This window comes from Mustelus asterias, chromosome 31 (assembly GCF_964213995.1).
Source record: "Mustelus asterias chromosome 31, sMusAst1.hap1.1, whole genome shotgun sequence".
NCBI lineage: Eukaryota > Metazoa > Chordata > Chondrichthyes > Carcharhiniformes > Triakidae > Mustelus > Mustelus asterias.
The window spans coordinates 3762557-3780173 of NC_135831.1; the positions used below are offsets into that span (position 1 = coordinate 3762557).

Below are 17617 nucleotides of genomic sequence, written 5' to 3' on the forward strand. Positions count from 1 at the left end.
ATGTCAGCAGTTGCAACGAGACATAAGGCATATGGCATGCTTGCCTTTATAGGACGGGGCATTGAGTATAAAAGTTGGGGTCTGATGTTGCAGATGTATAGAACGTTGGTTCGGCCGCATTTGGAATACTGCGCCCAGTTCTGGTCGCCACACTACCAGAAGGACGTGGAGGCTTTAGAGAGAGTGCAGAGGAGGTTTACCAGGATGTTGCCTGGCATGGAAGGGCTTAGTTATGAGGAGAGATTGGGTAAACTGGGGTTGTTCTCACTGGAAAGACGGAGGATGAGGGGTGACCTAATAGAGGTGTATAAAATTATGAAGGGGATAGATAGGGTGAACGGTGGGAAGCTTTTTCCTAGATCGATGGTGACGTTCACGAGGGGTCATAGGTTCAAGGTGAGGGGGGGGAGGTTTAACACGGATATCAGAAGGACGTATTTTACACAGTGGGTGGTGGGGGCCTGGAATGCGCTGCCGGGCAAGGTGGTGGAGGCGGACACACTGGGAACGTTTAAGACTTATCGAGATAGCCACATGAACGGAGTGGGAATGGAGGGATACAAAAGAATGGTCTAGTTTGGACCAGGGAGCGGCGCGGGCTTGGAGGGCCGAAGGGCCTGTTCCTGTGCTGTATTGTTCTTTGAGACATAGATAAGATGCAAGACTGGGCGGAGAAGTGGCAGATGGACTTCAACCCAGATAAGTGTGTGGTGGTTCATTTTGGCAGGTCGAATAGGATGAAAGAATATAATATTAAGGGTAAGACGCTTGGCAGGGTGGAAGATCAGAAGGATTTTGGGGTCCGGGTTCATAGGACGCTCAAAGCAGCGTGGCAGGTGGAGACTGTGGTTAAGAAGGCGTATGGAATACTGACCTTCATCAATAGAGGAATTGAGTTTAGAAATCGGGAGATAATGCTGCAGCTGTATAGGACCGGCACGGTAGCACAGTGGTTAGCACTGCTGCTTCACAGCTCCAGGGACCTGAGTTCGATTCCCGGCTTGGGTCACTGTCTGTGTGGAGTTTGCACATTCTCCTCGTGTCTGCGTGGGTTTCCTCCGGGTGCTCCGGTTTCCTCCCACAGTCCAAAGATGTGCGGGTTAGGTTGATTGGCCAGGTGAAAAAAAAATTGCCCCTTAGAGTCCTGAGATGCATAGGTTAGAGGGATTAGTGGGTAAATATGTGAGGGTAGGGCCTGGGTGGGATTGTGGTCGGTGCAGACTCGATGGGCCGAATGGCCTCCTTCTGCACTGTAGGGTTTCTATGATTTCTATGACCCTGGTTAGACCCCACCTGGAGTACTGTGCCCAGTTCTGGTCGCCTCATTACAGAAAGGATGTGGGATCCATAGAAAGGGCGCAGAGGAGATTTACAAGGATGTTGCCTGGATTAGGCGGCCTGCCTTATGAGGATAGGTTGAGAGAGCTCGGTCTTTTCTCCTTGGAGAGGCGAAGGATGAGAGGTGACCTGATAGAGGTGTATAAGATGTTGAGAGGTATTGATAGAGTGGATTCTCAGAGGCTTTTACCCAGGGCTGAAATGGTTGCCACAAGAGGTCACAGGGTTAGGACGCTGGGGGGTAGGTACAGAGGAGACGTTAGGGGTAAGTTTTTCACTCAGAGGGTGGTGGGTGCGTGGAATCGGCTGCCGGTGGTGGAGGCGGATTCGATAGAGTCTTTTAAGAGACTTTTGGATAAGTTCATGGAAGTTAGTAAGATAGAGGGTTATAGGTCAGCCTGAACAGCCATGTTCAGCGCAACTTGTAGGCTGAAGGGCCTGTTTGTGCTGTAGCTTTTCTATGTTGGTAGTCATGATGTGGAGATGCCGGCGTTGGACTGGGGTAAACACAGTAAGAAGTTTAACAACACCAGGTTAAAGTCCAACAGGTTTATTTGGTAGCAATTATTTATATGGACTCACACACCGTGCAATTCTCCATAAAAGGACAATCCTCGACAGTGCATCTTTTTATGGTCATTCCTGTGCTCTGCCAGCTTTCCTTTCTGTTTTGGGTTCATGGTGACCTTGTCAAATGCTGTCAAACTCCCCATTTCCCTCACACTGCCTCAGCAGATCACGGCACGGTACATTTAATCCTCGCGCAGTAACCCCTTCGCGAAGAGCTACCCACATGGACTGAAATCAGGAGTCTGACTGCTGCCTTATCCCAGGGATTCAACCACCTCATTGGGCGGCACAGCGGGTTAGCGCCGCTGCCTCACAGCGCCAGGGACCCGGCTTCGATTCCCAGCCTCGGGTCACTGTCTGCGTGGAGTTTGCACGTTCTCCCCGTGTCTGCGTGGGTTTCCTCCGGGTGCTCCGGTTTCCTCCCACCGTCCGAAAGATGTGCGGGTTAGGTTGATGGGCCGTGCTAAATTGACCCTAGCGTCAGGGGGATTGGCAGGGTAGATGTGTGGGGGTTACGGGGATAGGGCCTGGGTGGGATCGTGGTCGGTGCAGACTCGATGGGCCAAATGGCTTCCTTCTGCACTGTGGGGATTCGAGGATTCCATAACTTCAGCTGGATCAGGCAGTCACCAGCAATTCCACTCAGATGGTACCCCTAATATCCATCCCAGAGGGTGGTGGGAGTCTGGAACTCGGAGCTCGGAAGACTGGTCGAGTCAGAAACTGTCACAATATTGAAGAAGAAGTATTTAGATATTCACTTGTGCTGTCGTAACCTCTTCAGGGTTATGGGCCAAGCGCTGGAAAATGGGATCAAAGTAGTCAGATCTTTGCTGACCCACATGGACACAATGGGCCGAATGGCCTCTTGAGTTCCAGACTCCCATCAACCTCTGGGTGGATGTTAGGGTCTGATCATTTGGTGGCTGGCACAGTGGGTTGGCGCCGCTGCCTCACAGCGCCAGGGACCCGGGTTCGATTCCCGGCTTGGGGTCACTGTCTGTGTGGAGTCTGCACGTTCTCCCCGTGTCTGCATGGGTTTCCTCCGAGTGCTCCGGTTTCCTCCCACAGTCCGAAAGACGTGCTGGTTCGGGTGCATTGGCCGTGCTAAATTCTCCCTCAGTGTTACCCGAACAGGCGCCAGAGTGTGGCGACTAGGGGATTCTCACAGTAACTTCATTGCAGTGTTAATGTAAGCCAACTTGTGACACTAATAAATAAACTTTACACTCTCTGTGCTGTAAACATTTACGAATCTGTAAACATTTCCAGAATAACCAGGCCCCTGTCTGTAGCTGGTGACCTCTGAAAAATCACAGGGGTTGGAAAGTTGATTCCCAAAAGATTTTATTTTAACCCTCAATCATAGAATAGAATCATAGAATCCCTGCAGTGCAGAAGGAGGCCATTCAGCCCATTGAGTCTGCATCGACAACAATCCCATCCAGGCCCTATCCCTGTAACCCCACATTATTACCCTAGCTAATCCCCCTGCGCTAAGGGGCAATTTAGCATGGCCAATCCACTTAACCTGCACATCTTTGGACACTAAGGGGCAATTTAGCATGGCCAATCCACCTAACCCGCACATCTTTGGACACTAAGGGGCAATTTAGCATGGCCAATCCACCTAACCTGCACATCTTTGGACACTAAGGAACAATTTAGCATGGCCAATCCACCTAACCTGCACATCTTTGGACACTAAGGAACAATTTAGCATGGCCAATCCACCTAACCTGCACATCTTTGGACACTAAGGGGCAATTTAGCATGGCCAATCCACCTAACCTGCACATCTTTGGACACTAAGGGGCAATTTAGCATGGCCAATCCACCTAACCTGCACATCTTTGGACACTAAGGGGCAATTTAGCATGGCCAATCCACCTAACCCGCACATCTTTGGACACTAAGGGGCAATTTAGCATGGTCAATCCACCTAACCCGCACATCTTTGGACACTAAGGGGCAATTTAGCATGGCCAATCCACCTAACCTGCACATCTTTGGACACTAAGGGGCAATTTAGCATGGCCAATTCACCTAACCTGCACACCTTTGGACACTAAGGGGCAATTTAGCATGGCCAATCCACCTAACCCGCACATCTTTGGACACTAAGGGGCAATTTAGCATGGCCAATCCACCTAACCTGCACATCTTTGGACACTAAGGAGCAATTTAGCATGGCCAATCCACCTAACCTACACATCTTTGGACTGCGGGAGGAAACCAGTGCACCCGGAGGAAACCCACACAGACACGGGGATATTGTGCAAACTCTGCACCGACTGTGACCCAAGCTAGGAATCGAACCTGGTGCTGTGAGGCAGCAGCGCTAACCACTGTGCCACCGCGCCACCCCAACACATGCATAATTCCACACACACACAAACACACCCCATACACACACACTCACATAGACCCAACCATACACATACTGACCCACAGACATACACACTCCCATAGCCACACACACACACACACAAACACACCCCATACACACACACTCACATAGACCCAACCATACACATACTGACACACAGACATACACACTCCCATAGCCACACACACACACACACAAACACACCCCATACACACACACTCACATAGACCCAACCATACACATACTGACACACAGACATACACACTCCCATAGCCACACACACACACACACAAACACACCCCATACACACACACTCACATAGACCCAACCATACACATACTGACACGCAGACATACACACTCCCATAGTCACCCACACACAAACACACATACACACACACCCATACACACATACTCACATAGACCCAACCATACACATACTGACCCGCAGACATACACACTTCCATAGACACACACACAAACACACCCCATACACACACACTCACATAGACCCAACCATACACATACTGACACGCAGACATACACACTTCCATAGACACACACACAAACACACCCCATACACACACACTCACATAGACCCAACCATACACATACTGACACGCAGACATACACACTTCCATAGCCACACACACACACACACACACCCGCATACAGACACTTACACACAGTCATACACTCAGATGCCGAACACACACACCGACACACACACACTCACACACACAGGGAGGAAACCGGAGCACCCGAGGGAAAGCCACGCAGACACGGGGGGAGAACGTGCAGACTCCAGACAGACAGTGACCCGAAGTCAGGAATTGAACCCGGGCCCCTGGTGCTGTGAGGCAGCAGTGCTAACCCACTGTGCCGCCTTTGACTTTAGCCTGCAGTATCGCCGAGGGATTTCCAGTGTTGTTGTAGCTGGACCCGTTTGCATTTTAATTGAAAATCGGCTGTCCTGGGTTGTTTTCTTCACGTCTGTCCCAATTTTCAGAAAGGTTCCCCTTTCAAGAACAAAAAAGGAGGCCAGGTAGTCTACCAGAGATTGAAACTTGCAGCTGTGCGGAGAGATTGGATAGGCTAGGATTGCTTTCCTCGGAACAAACTGAGGTGCACAAAGTTCTGACGGGCCAAGACATTTGAAATGCTAACATGCACAGACTGAACAACCCTTGTAAATGTAAATTGATTGTTGGACTACTTAGGAGTAACGAGGTTGGTGTACGGGCACAGCAAGTAATTAGGGAAGGTAATAATAGCATGTTATCGCTTATCGGGAGGAAAATGGATCACAAAAGTGGGGAGGCTCGGCCTCACTTGTACAGATGATGTGGAGATGCCGGCGTTGGACTGGGGTAAACACAGTAAGAGTTTTAACAGGTTTAAGTCCAACAGGTTTATTCGGTAGCAAATGCCATTAGCTTTCGGAGCGCTGCTCCTTCGTCAGATGGAGTGGAAATCTGATGGAGATATCCACTCCATCTGACGAAGGAGCAGCGCTCCGAAAGCTAATGGCATTTGCTACCAAATAAACCTGTTGGACTTAAACCTGGTGTTGTTAAAACTCTTACTGTACTTCACTTGTACAGGGCATCGATGAGACCACATCTAGACGGGGAGCGGATGCTTCCGCTGGTGGGGCATTCTAGGACGGGAGGTCATAGTCTTAGGATAAGGGGCAGCAAATTTAAAACAGACCTCGAGGAGAAACTACTTCCCCACAAAGGGTTGTGAATCTGTAGAATCCGCGACCCCAAAACGCGTTGGATGCTGGGGCAGTGAGCACATTTAAGGAGGAGTGAGACAGATTTTTAATTGGGAATGGGTTGAAAGGGTTACGGGGAGAAGGGAGGAAAATGGGGATGAGGGGCATATCAGCCATGATCGAATGGCGCAGTGGACTCGATGGGCCGAGTGGCCTAAATCTGCTCTTACGAACATCCGGAGTATTGAGTACTTTCCCGCCTTATCCCCATAACCCCCGATTCCCTTACTGCTTAAAAATCTCAGCCTTGAACATGATGGGCGACCCAGGTTCTGTGGTAAAGAATTCCATCCACTACCCTCGGAGGGGAGAAATTCCTCCTCATCTCTGGTATAAATGGGTGATTCCCCCTTCCTCTGAGATTTATGCCCTCTGGTCCTCGACTCTCTCACAAGGGGAGGTTTTGGTGCCACGTTTTGCTCGATTACCATCCCGGAGAGTAGCTCGAGGTGTTATTAAAAGTTATAGTGTAAATGCAATCTTGGTTGGCTCCATAGCTCAGTGGTTAGAGCACTGCTCTTGTAAGCCAGGGGTTGGCGAGTTCAAGTCCCGCCAGAGCCTGTGGATAAAGATTAGCTGATGGGAGCCGCAGGGAAGGGGCAGAGAGACTGGGAGGTGAAACAGACGCCTCTGAGGAGTGGGCAAGGCGACAGCTCAGGTATAACTTTGTAAAGTGAATAGATATTCAGGGCGGCACAGCGCCAATGACCCGGATTCGATTCCCAGCTTGGGTCACTGTCTGTGCGGAGTCTGCACGTTCTCCCCCCGTGTCTACGTGGGTTTCCTCCCACAGTCCAAAGCTGTGCAGGTTAGGTGGATTGGCCGTGCCAAATTGCCCCTTAGTGTCCAAAGATGTGCAGGTTAGGTGGATTGGCCATGCCAAATTGCCCCTTAGTGTCCAAAGATGTGCAGGTTAGGTGGATTGGCCATGCTAAATTGTCCCTTAATGTCCAAAGATGTGTAGGTTACGTGGATTGGCCATGCTAAATTGTCCCTTAATGTCCAAAGATGTGCAGGTTAGGTGGATTGGCCATGCTAAATTGTCCCTTAATGTCCAAAGATGTGTAGGTTACGTGGATTGGCCATGCTAAATTGTCCCTTAATGTCCAAAGATGTGCAGGTTAGGTGGATTGGCTGTGCTAAATTGTCGCTTAGTGTCCAAAGATGTGCGGGTTAGGTGGATTGGCCATGCTAAATTGCCCCTTGATGTCCAAAGATGTGCAGGTTACGTGGATTGGCCGTGCTAAATTGTCCCTTAATGTCCAAAGATGTGCAGGTTAGGTGGATTGGCCATGCTAAATTGCCCATTAGTGTCCAAAGATATGTAGGTTAGGTGGATTGACCGTGCTAAATTGCCCTTTAGTGTCCAAAGATGTGCAGGTTAGGTGGATTGGCCATGTTAATTTGCCCCTTAGTGTCCAAAGATGTGCGGGTTAGGTGGATTGGCCATGCTAAATTGCCCCTTGGTATCCAAAGACGTGCAGGTTAGGTGGATTGGCCATGCTAAATTGTCCCTTAGTGTCCAAAGATGTGTAGGTTACGTGGATTGGCCATGCTAAATTGCCCCTTAGTGTCCAAAGACGTGCAGGTTAGGTGGGTTGGCCATGCTACATTGCCCCTTAGTGTCCAAAGATGTGCAGGTTAGGTGGATTGGCCACGCTAAATTGCCCCTTAGTGTTTAAAGGTGTGTAGGTTAGGTGGATTGGCCATGCTAAATTGCCCCTTAGTATCTAAAGATGTGTAGGTTAGGTGGGTTGGCCATGCTAAATTGCCCCTTAGTGTTTAAAGGTGTGTAGGTTAGGTGGATTGGCCATGCTAAATTGTCCCTTAGTGTCCAAAGATGTGCAGGTTAGGTGGATTGGCCATGCTAAATTGCCCCTTAGTATCTAAAGATGTGTGGGTTAGGTGGATTGGCCTTGCTAAATTGCCCCTTAGTGTTTAAATGTGTGTAGGTTAGGTGGATTGGCCATGCTAAATTGTCCCTTAGTGTCCAAAGATGTGCGGGTTAGGTGAATTGGCCATGCTAAATTGTCCCTTAGTGACACGGAAACTAGCTCGGGTAAATGCATGGGGTTATGGGGATAGGGCCTGGGTGGGATTGTGGTCGGTGCAGACTCGATGGGCCGAATGGCCATCCTCCTGCTCTATGATACAAATGATAACATGGCTCTAATTTAGAAGCAAAAACAGGTGGAAGTTCTTTAAAAACAGATTAAATCACTGCTGTTTATGGGAGCTTCCTGTGTACTAACTGGCTGCCATGGTTACCTAAAAAAAGACAACTGTGGCGGGCACTGAAAAACACCAAATGAATTCATTCACTGAGCAGGACTTAGGGACGTTCTGGAGGTGGGAAAGACACACTAGAAATGCATTTTTCTTTTCCCTAAAGCAATCGATAGCATCTGGTCCCAAAGCTTCCCTCTCTATTCATCTCTTTCTGATAATGAATCCACAAACAAGGCCCTTTCTACAAGTCAATCAGCCCCCTGAGTGCCACAATCGGTAAGGATAGGCAACAACACCTCCTCCACGATCATCCTCAACACCGGTGCCCCACAAGGCTGTGTCCTCAGCCCCCAACTATACTCCTTGTACACCTATGACTGTGCGGCAAAATTCCCCTCCAGGTTTGCCGAGGACACCACCGTAGTGGGTCGGATCTCAGACAATGACGAGACAGAGTACAGGAATGAGGTAGAGAATCTGGTGAACTGGTACGGCAACAATAATCTCTCCCTCAATGTCAACAAAACGAAGGAGATTGTCATCGACTTCAGGAAGCGTAAAGGAGAACATGCCCCTGTCTACATCAACGGGATCGAAGTAGAAAGGGTCGAGAGCTTCAAGTTTTTAGGTGTCCAGATCACCAACAACCTGTCCTGGTCCCCCCCATGCCGACACTATAGTTAAGAAAGCCCCACCAACGCCTCTACTTTCTCAGGAGGCTAAGGAAATTTGGCATGTCCGCTACGACTCTCACCAACTTTTACAGATGCACCATAGAAAGCATTCTTTCTGGTTGTATCACAGCTTGGTCTGGGGCTCCTGCTCTGCCCAAGACCGCGAGGGACTACAAAAGGTCGTGAATGTAGCCCAATCCATCACGCAAACCAGCCTCCCATCCATTGACTCTGTCTACACTTCCCGCTGCCTCGGGGAAAAGCAGCCAGCACAATTAAGGACCCCACGCACCCCGGACATTCTCTCTTCCACCTTCTTCCGTCGGGAAAAAGATACAAAAGTCTGAGGTCACGTACCGACCGACTCAAGAACAGCTTCTTCCCTGCTGCTGTCAGACTTTTGAATGGACCTACCTCGCATTAAGTTGATCTTCCTCTACACCCTAGCTATGACTGTAACACTACATTCTGCATTCTCCCCTTTCCTTCTCTATGAATGGTATGCTTTGTCTGTATAGCGCGCAAGAAACAATACTTTTCACTGTATCCCAATACATGTGATAATAATAAATCAAATCCTTCTCCCCTATGTACTCTATGAACGGTATGCTTTGCCTGTATAGCGCGCAAGAAACAATACTTTTCACTGTATCCCAATACATGTGATAATAATAAATCAAATCAAATCCTTCTCCCCTATGTACTCTATGAACGGTATGCTCTGTCTGTATAGCGTGCAAGAAACAATACTTTTCACTGTATCCCAATACATGTGACAATAATAAATCAAATCCTTCTCCCCTATGTACTCTATGAATGGTATGCTTTGTCCGTATAGCGCGCAAGAAACAATACTTTTCACTGTATCCCAATACACGTGACAATAATAAATCAAATCCTTCTCCCCTATGTACTCTATGAATGGTATGCTTTGTCTGTATAGCACGCAAGAAACAATACTTTTCACTGTATCCCAATACACGTGACAATAATAAATCAAATCCTTCTCCCCTATGTACTCTATGAACGGTATGCTTTGTCTGTATAGTGCGCAAGAAACAATACTTTTCACTGTATCCCAATACACGTGACAATAATAAATCAAATCCTTCTCCCCTATGTACTCTATGAACGGTATGCTTTGTCTGTATAGCACGCAAGAAACAATACTTTTCACTGTATCCCAATACACGTGACAATAATAAATCAAATCCTTCTCCCCTATGTACTCTATGAACGGTATGCTTTGTCTGTATAGTGCGCAAGAAACAATACTTTTCACTGTATCCCAATACACGTGACAATAATAAATCAAATCCTTCTCCCCTATGTACTCTATGAACGGTATGCTTTGTCTGTATAGTGCGCAAGAAACAATACTTTTCACTGTATCCCAATACATGTGATAATAATAAATCAAATCAAATCCTTCTCCCCTATGTACTCTATGAACGGTATGCTCTGTCTGTATAGCGTGCAAGAAACAATACTTTTCACTGTATCCCAATACTTGTGACAATAATAGATCAAATGCTTCTCCCCTCTGTACTCTATGAACGGTATGCTCTGTCTGCAGCGCGCAAGAAACAATACTTTTCACTGTATCCCGATACACGTGATAACAATAAATCAAATCAAAAAATTCCTGCCCAGCTCTCCATGCAACCTGCCACATGCAGATCAAGGCTTTTGACCCTGCTTTGCGAGTTCCTCCACACTCCACTCATTCCAGTTACTCGCCTCACTCACTCACGCACCTCGCTCGCTCGCTGACCCGTTCACGCACCTCGCCCAGCCACTAACATGCCCTCCTCTCAGTCAGAAACCTCTTGTGCCCAGTCCCACTCCGGAGACTGGAGCTCATTGACTCGCGCTGTGTACGACCACACTGCCAGTGCTCGTACACCAGGAGTGCTGCACTGTCAGCGGTGCTGCCTTTCGGATGAGATGTTAATCTGAGGCCTGTCGTGAAAGACGCTGCGGCAGATCTTTGGAGAAGGACAGGGGAGTTATTCCCCCCAGTGTCCTGACCAATAGTTAATCCTCAACGAACGCCAGGGAAAGCAGATTATCTGGGGGTTATCAAACGAGCCGTCGTGAATCTGACCTCACAGCAATGACTACGCTTTTTAAGAAGTGCTTCATGAGCTAGAAAGCACTTTGGAATGTCCGAAGGTCATGCAAGGCGCTACATCAAACGCAAGTCTTTCTCTCTTAGCACGACGGTCCTCTACACTCGCTCCTGGACTCCAAGCCATCGCTTCGGCGCCCAACAGCCATGGTTGAAGCACACCTACCTCTGACTGCACAGCTGGAGCAGCAGATCATCCTAGCCAAGCAACAGCTCATCGAAGATTCCGCACAGCCCGACTGCCTTGCCCTGATAATGACATGATGTAAAGCAGAGATGTCACAGCGTCAGACCACGGGGATCAGCCGTCCCCCCGCCTCCCACCCCCCCCACCCCCCGCCCCCAAACCTCCCGAAAAAGGAATCCATCTCGAAAAGCGTTTACGCACGGCCCAAGTCAGCTTCTCCAGGATTGACGTCAGTGCCACTTGAGTCGAGTGTGGGAGAGATGGCAAAGACATTTTCCATCACGCTGACAGGTCGCAAAGCCCACTTGGAACCACGTTTTAAGATTTATTGATCAGGGTCACAAGAATCGGGGCGGCACGGTGGGTTAGCGCTACTGCTTCACAGCGCCGGGGTTCGATTCCCGGCTCGGGTCACTGTCTGTGCGGAGTCTGCACGTTCTCCCCCCGCGTCTACGTGGGTTTCCTCTGGTTTCCTCCCACAGTCCGAAAGACGTGCTGGTTCGGGTGCATTGGCCGTGCTAAATTCTCCCTCAGTGTTACCCGAACAGGCGCCGGAGTGTGGCGACTGGGGGATTTTCACAGTAACTTCATTGCGGTGTTAATGTAAACCTTACTTGTGACTAATTAATAAACTTTCAACCAACAACCTGTCCTGGTCCCCCCCATGCCAACACTATAGTTAAGAAAGCCCCACCAACGCCTCTACTTTCTCGGAAGACCAAGGAAATCTGGCATATCAGCTACAGCTTACATTAACACCGCAATGAAGTTACTGTGAAAATCCCCTAGTCGCCACACTCCGGCGCCTGTTCGGGTAACACTGAGGGAGAATTTAGCATGGCCAATACACCCTAACCAGCACATCTTTCAGACTGTGGGAGGAAACCGGAGCACCCGGAGGAAACCCACGCAGACACGGGGAGAACGTGCAGACTCCGCACAGACAGTGACCCGAGCCGGGAATCGAACCCGGGGTCCCTGGCGCTGTGAGGCAGCAGCGCTAACCACTGTGCCACCGTTCATGAGAAGGGCATCAATATAGGTTACGTTTTACACTGGAATGAATGAACCACCCTCTAAATGCCACAATTCTTCACAGAGTTCACCTTTGTCAACTGTAACCTCCAGTGTAACCAATTCAAAGTCCTCACCTGTCACCCGCCCCAGTGACCTCAATATTCCTACCTCTTCAATTCTCTCCAGCCTTCCAACTGTTGCTTTACTGACACCTTTTTAAATGTTTGTTCACGGGCTGTGGGCATTGGGGCCTGAGGCCTGTACTTACTGCCCAGCCCTCATTGAGGAGGTGGTGACGTGCTACCTTGAACCGCTGCAGTCCATGCACTGCAGGAACACCCATAGTGTGGTGGGTGCTATGTATATGCCCCCCTCGAGAGCGTCAAGTTTTTAGGTGTCCAGATCACCAACAACCTGTCCTGGTCCCCCCCATGCCAACACTATAGTTAAGAAAGCCGCACCAACGCCTCTACTTTATCGGAAGACTAAGGAAATTTGGCATGTCAGCTACGACTCTCACCAACTTTTACAGATGCCCCATAGAAAGCATCCTTTCTGGTTGTATCACAGCTTGGTCTGGGCTCCTGCTCTGCCCAAGACCACAAGAAACTACAAAAGGTCGTGAATGTAGCCCAATCCATCACGCAAACCAACATCCCATCCATTGACTCTGTCTACACTTCCCGCTGCCTCGGGGAAAAGCAGCCAGCATAATCAAGGACCCCACACATCCCAGACATTCTCTCTTCCACCTTCTTCCATTGGGAAAAAGATACAAAAGTTTTAGGACACGCACCAACCGACTCAAGAACAGCTTCTTCCCTGCTGCTGTCAGACTTTTGAATGGACCTACCTCGCATTAAGTTGATCTTTCTCTACACCCGAGCTATGACTGTAACACTACATTCTGCACCCTCTCCTTTCCTTCTCTATGAACAGTGTGTTTTGTCCGTATAGCGCGCAAGAAACAATACTTTTCACTGTATCCCAATACATGTGACAATAATAAATCAAATCCTTCTCCCCATGTATTCTATGAATGGTATGCTTTGTCTGTATAGCGCGCAAGAAACAATACTTTTCACTGCATCCCAATACATGTGACAATAATAAATCAAATCCTTCTCCCCTATGTACTCTATGAATGGTGTGCTTTGTCTGTATAGCGCGCAAGAACCAATACTTTTCACTGTATCCCAATACATGTGACAATAATAAATCAAATCCTTCTCCCCTATGTACTCTATGAACAGTATGCTTTGTCTGTATAGCGCGCAAGAAACAATACTTTTCACTGTATCCCAATACATGTGACAATAATAAATCAAATCCTTCTCCCCATGTACTCTATGAACGGTATGCTTTGTCTGTATAGCACGCAAGAACCAATACTTTTCACTGTATCCCAATACATGTGACAATAATAAATCAAATCAAATCCTTCTCCCCTATGTACTCTATGAACGGTATGCTTCATCTGTCTAGCGCGCAAGAAACAATACTTTTCACTGTGGGAGGAAACCGGAGCACCCGGAGGAAACCCACGCAGACACGGGGGGAGAACGTGAAAACTCCACACAGACAGTGACCCAAGCCGGGGATCGAACCCGGGTCCCTGGCGCAGTGAGGCAACAGTGCTAACCCACTGTGCCGCCTATTCAGTCAGCAACCCATCGAGCCTGCCTCTGCCAGCCATCAAGATCATGGCAGATGTCATCATGGCCTTAAAGTTAAAGTTTATTCATTAGTCACAAGTAAGGCTTACGTTAACACTGCAATGAAGTTACTGTGAAATTCCCCTCGTCGCCACATTTCGGCACCTGTTCGGGTCAATGCACCCTAACCAGCACGTCTTTCAGACTGTGGGAGCAATCCGGAGCACCCGGAGAAAACCCCCGCAGACACGAGGAGAATGTGCAAACTCATCACAGAGAGTGACCCAAGCTGGGAATCGAACCTGGGTCCCTGGCGCTGTGAAGCAGCAGTGCTAACCATTGTGCCACCGTGCCACCCCACTTTAACTCCTGTCTGCGACCCATAACCTTTCACTCTCTTGTCAATCAAAAATCTGTCCGACTCAACCTTGAATACATTCAACGGCTCAGCCTCCACTGGGGGAGAGGGTTCCAAACACTAACAAGCCTCAAGAGAAGAAATTCCTCCTCATCTCTGTCTTCAATGGGAGACCCCATATTGTGAAACTGTGCCCCTTAGTTCTAGGTCCCCCACGAGATAAAACGTCCCCTCAGCATCCATCCTGTTGAGCCCTCCAAGCACCAGAATCCAAATGAGATCACCTCTCATTCTAATAAACCCCTGTTCAACCCCTTTTCCCACAAGATAAACCCCTTCATCCTAGGTATCAGTTGAGCGAATCTTCTCCGACCTGCCTCCAATGCAAATACGTCCCTCCTTAATCAATGCTCAACCGGCTGTCCCGGGTCAGATCAGCAGGTAGCGTCTCCGATTCTTTGCTGCCTTTGAAGAAGGAGCTTAAGGCTCCGAAAGCTTGTGTGGCTTTTGCTACCAGATAAACCTGTTGGACTTTAACCTGGTGTTGTTAAACTTCTTACTGCCTGTGTGAAGGACAGGGAGGAATAGGTCTCGTGGCGCAGTGGGTATCACCCTTGCCTCATAGCCAGAAGCTCTGGGTACGGCTTCCCAACCCAGGACTTGACAGGTGAGCCCGCAACGCGGCCAAAAACAGGTTGCCGTTCAACCTTTGAAATCCATCCGGCGCTCCTGCGCCAGAGGATAAGAGTGGAAGGGACTCCTGGTCAGCCGTGCCACCCCCTCAGATTTCAGGTTAGTTACGCTGTTCAGGCAAAGTGTAATCGGAACAGAAATCATCGCGTGCTCCTTCTACCTTGTGTGGGAAACCCAAAGATGTGCAGTTTAGGTGGATTTACCATGCTAAATTGCCTCTTCGTGTCCAAAGATGTGTAGTTTAGGTGGATTTACCATGCTAAATTGCCCCTTAGTGTCCAAAGATGTGTAAGTTAGGTGGATTGGCCGTGCTAAATTGCCCCTTAGTGTCCAAAGATGTGCAGGTTAGGTGGATTTACCATGCTAAATTGCCCCTTAGTGTCCAAAGCTGTGTAAGTTAGGTGGATTGGCTGTGCTAAATTGCCCCTTAGTGTCCAAAGATGTGCAGGTTAGGTGGATTGGCTATGCTAAATTGCCCTTAGTGTCCAAAGATGTGTGGGTTAGGTGGATTTACCATGCTAAATTGCCCCTTAGTGTCCAAAGATGTGCAGGTTAGGTGGATTGGCTATGCTAAATTGCCCTTAGTGTCCAAAGATGTGTGGGTTAGGTGGATTGGCTATGCTAAATTGCCCTTAGTGTCCAAAGATGTGTGGGTTAGGTGGATTTACCATGCTAAATTGCCTCTTAGTGTCCAAAGATGTGCAGGTTAGGTGGATTGGCCATGCTAAATTGCCTCTTCGTGTCCAAAGATGCACAGGTTAGGTGGATTGGTCATGCTATATTCCCCTTATTGTCCGAAGAGGTGCAGATTAGATGTATTGGCCATGTTAAATTGCCCCTTAGTGTCCAAAGATGTGCAGGTTTGGTAGATTTACCATGCTAAATTGCCCCTTAGTGTCCAAAGATGTGTAGGTTAGGTGGGTTGGCCATGCTAAATTGCCTCTTAGTGTCCAAAGATGTGCAGGTTAGGTGGATTGGCCATGCTAAATTGCCTCTTATTGTTCAAAGATGTGTAGGTTAGGTGGATTGACCATGGGAAATGTTAGGGTTACGGGGAGAGAGCTGAGGTAAAATACTCTGTCAAGAGTCAGTGCAGACTTGATGGGCCGAATGGTCTCTTCTGCCCAGGAATTCTATGATTCTCGGTCATCACAACCTGACTACCCTCCCCGAAACAAAATAACCCATTGTCGGTGAACACACCTAATCCTTCTCTATGAACGGTATGTTCAACGGGACCCCCTTGACCAGCCGTATGAAAAGAAGCAATCATTTCTCTGCCACTTTCCGAAGGACACTCCCCGCTTTGGCAGCCAGCGCCCAATTCGGCCACAGGAATCTGGCAGCCTAAATATAAACTGTTATTGTCACAACCGAGCGCGACTTGGCACCTCTTTTGTGTCCGACCCACCTGCCCAGAACTGGGTGCCGCCGCCCACAGTAGCATTCCCTCTCCTCACCCCGGAGGGAGGGAGGGGAGGCGGAACGAACTGCGCCCCTGAAGTCACAGGTTCTCCTGCTTTCACAGAATATTTGTCCGCGACAGGTGATGGCACAGCCAGTGGAAGGACAGAGTGGTGGCAAACTGCCCCCACACCCTTCCCCACCCACCCGATCCCTCCCCCCTCCCCCCCCCCCCACACACACACACAGGCTTAGCCTCACAGCATGTCTCTCCGCATGTTGTGGAGATGCCGGCGTTGGACTGGGGTGGGCACGGTAAGAAGTCTCACAACACCAGGTTAAAGTCCAACAGGTTTATTTGGTAGCAAATACCACAAGCTTTCGGAGCGCTGCCCCTTCCTCCGTCAGATGGAGTATGTCTGTGTGTGTTTCCTTAACCCACTGGTGAATCCAACTGATTACCTGCAAAGACTCGCATTCCAACCATTATTTTGTAAATTGGGTTTGTGCCTTTATGTGCCCTGTTTGCGAACACAACTCCCCACTCACTCACCCTTGACGAAGGAGCAGCGAGTGTTCCCCAAGCTTGTGCTACCAAATAAACCTGTTGGACTTTAACCTGGTGTTGTGAGACTTCTTACCGCATCCAAGATGCCCAGCCTACTTCCCAAACTTTTTACCCACTTCCCCCCCAAACACCACTTACCCGGTACCCTCATTTCCAAAACTTCATAGTCCTCTTCAGTCACAATTCTTGAGCCTCCACGCACGATTCTGTTTCCCATTGGGCAGGGTCAACGCGTCGTGGTGGCGAAAGATGCAGAAAAATTGCTGCTTGTATTCTTTTCTGTCCCAGTCCAACTGCGAGTCTTCAAAGGAAAAAAAAACTTCCCCGTTGTGTTGGGCAAACCAGCCCTGTTTGGCAGGGGTGGAGAGAGGGGGGGTGAAATTCTCCCACCAATAATCCAGCCCACAGCATAAAACGAAATGAAAGATGCAGGTCACAACTGGGGACAGTCCTAGAGGACTCTTCAGGTCGTTAACTATTCCACACTGCTCTCTCTCCCCCTCTCTCTGCCTCCCTCTGGGTGTGTGTGTGTGAGACAGAACACACACACACTAGGGGGAAATGCTTTCTCAGTCGCAGGGAGGGTGGATTTAGGTAGGCGATTTTTCCCTCGGAAATCCGAGCA

General features: G+C 49.0%; 1 protein-coding gene and 1 long non-coding RNA gene across 2 annotated transcripts in view; one reads left to right on the plus strand and one right to left on the minus strand.

Annotated features, from left to right (window-relative positions):
- Nucleotides 1–3133, plus strand: part of LOC144481726 (uncharacterized) — a 95753-nt gene extending 92620 nt beyond the window's left edge. The window contains exon 2 of the long non-coding RNA XR_013495761.1: nucleotides 3053–3133. This is a non-coding gene — a long non-coding RNA (uncharacterized LOC144481726). The remainder of the gene's footprint in view (nucleotides 1–3052) is intronic.
- epoa (erythropoietin a) overlaps nucleotides 1–17246 on the minus strand; it is a 65827-nt gene extending 48581 nt beyond the window's left edge. The window contains exon 1 of the mRNA XM_078200862.1: nucleotides 17131–17246. Within this exon, the coding sequence (XP_078056988.1) occupies nucleotides 17131–17209 (79 nt within the window). The 5' untranslated portion in view covers nucleotides 17210–17246. The remainder of the gene's footprint in view (nucleotides 1–17130) is intronic.
- Nucleotides 17247–17617: the final 371 nt, after the last annotated feature.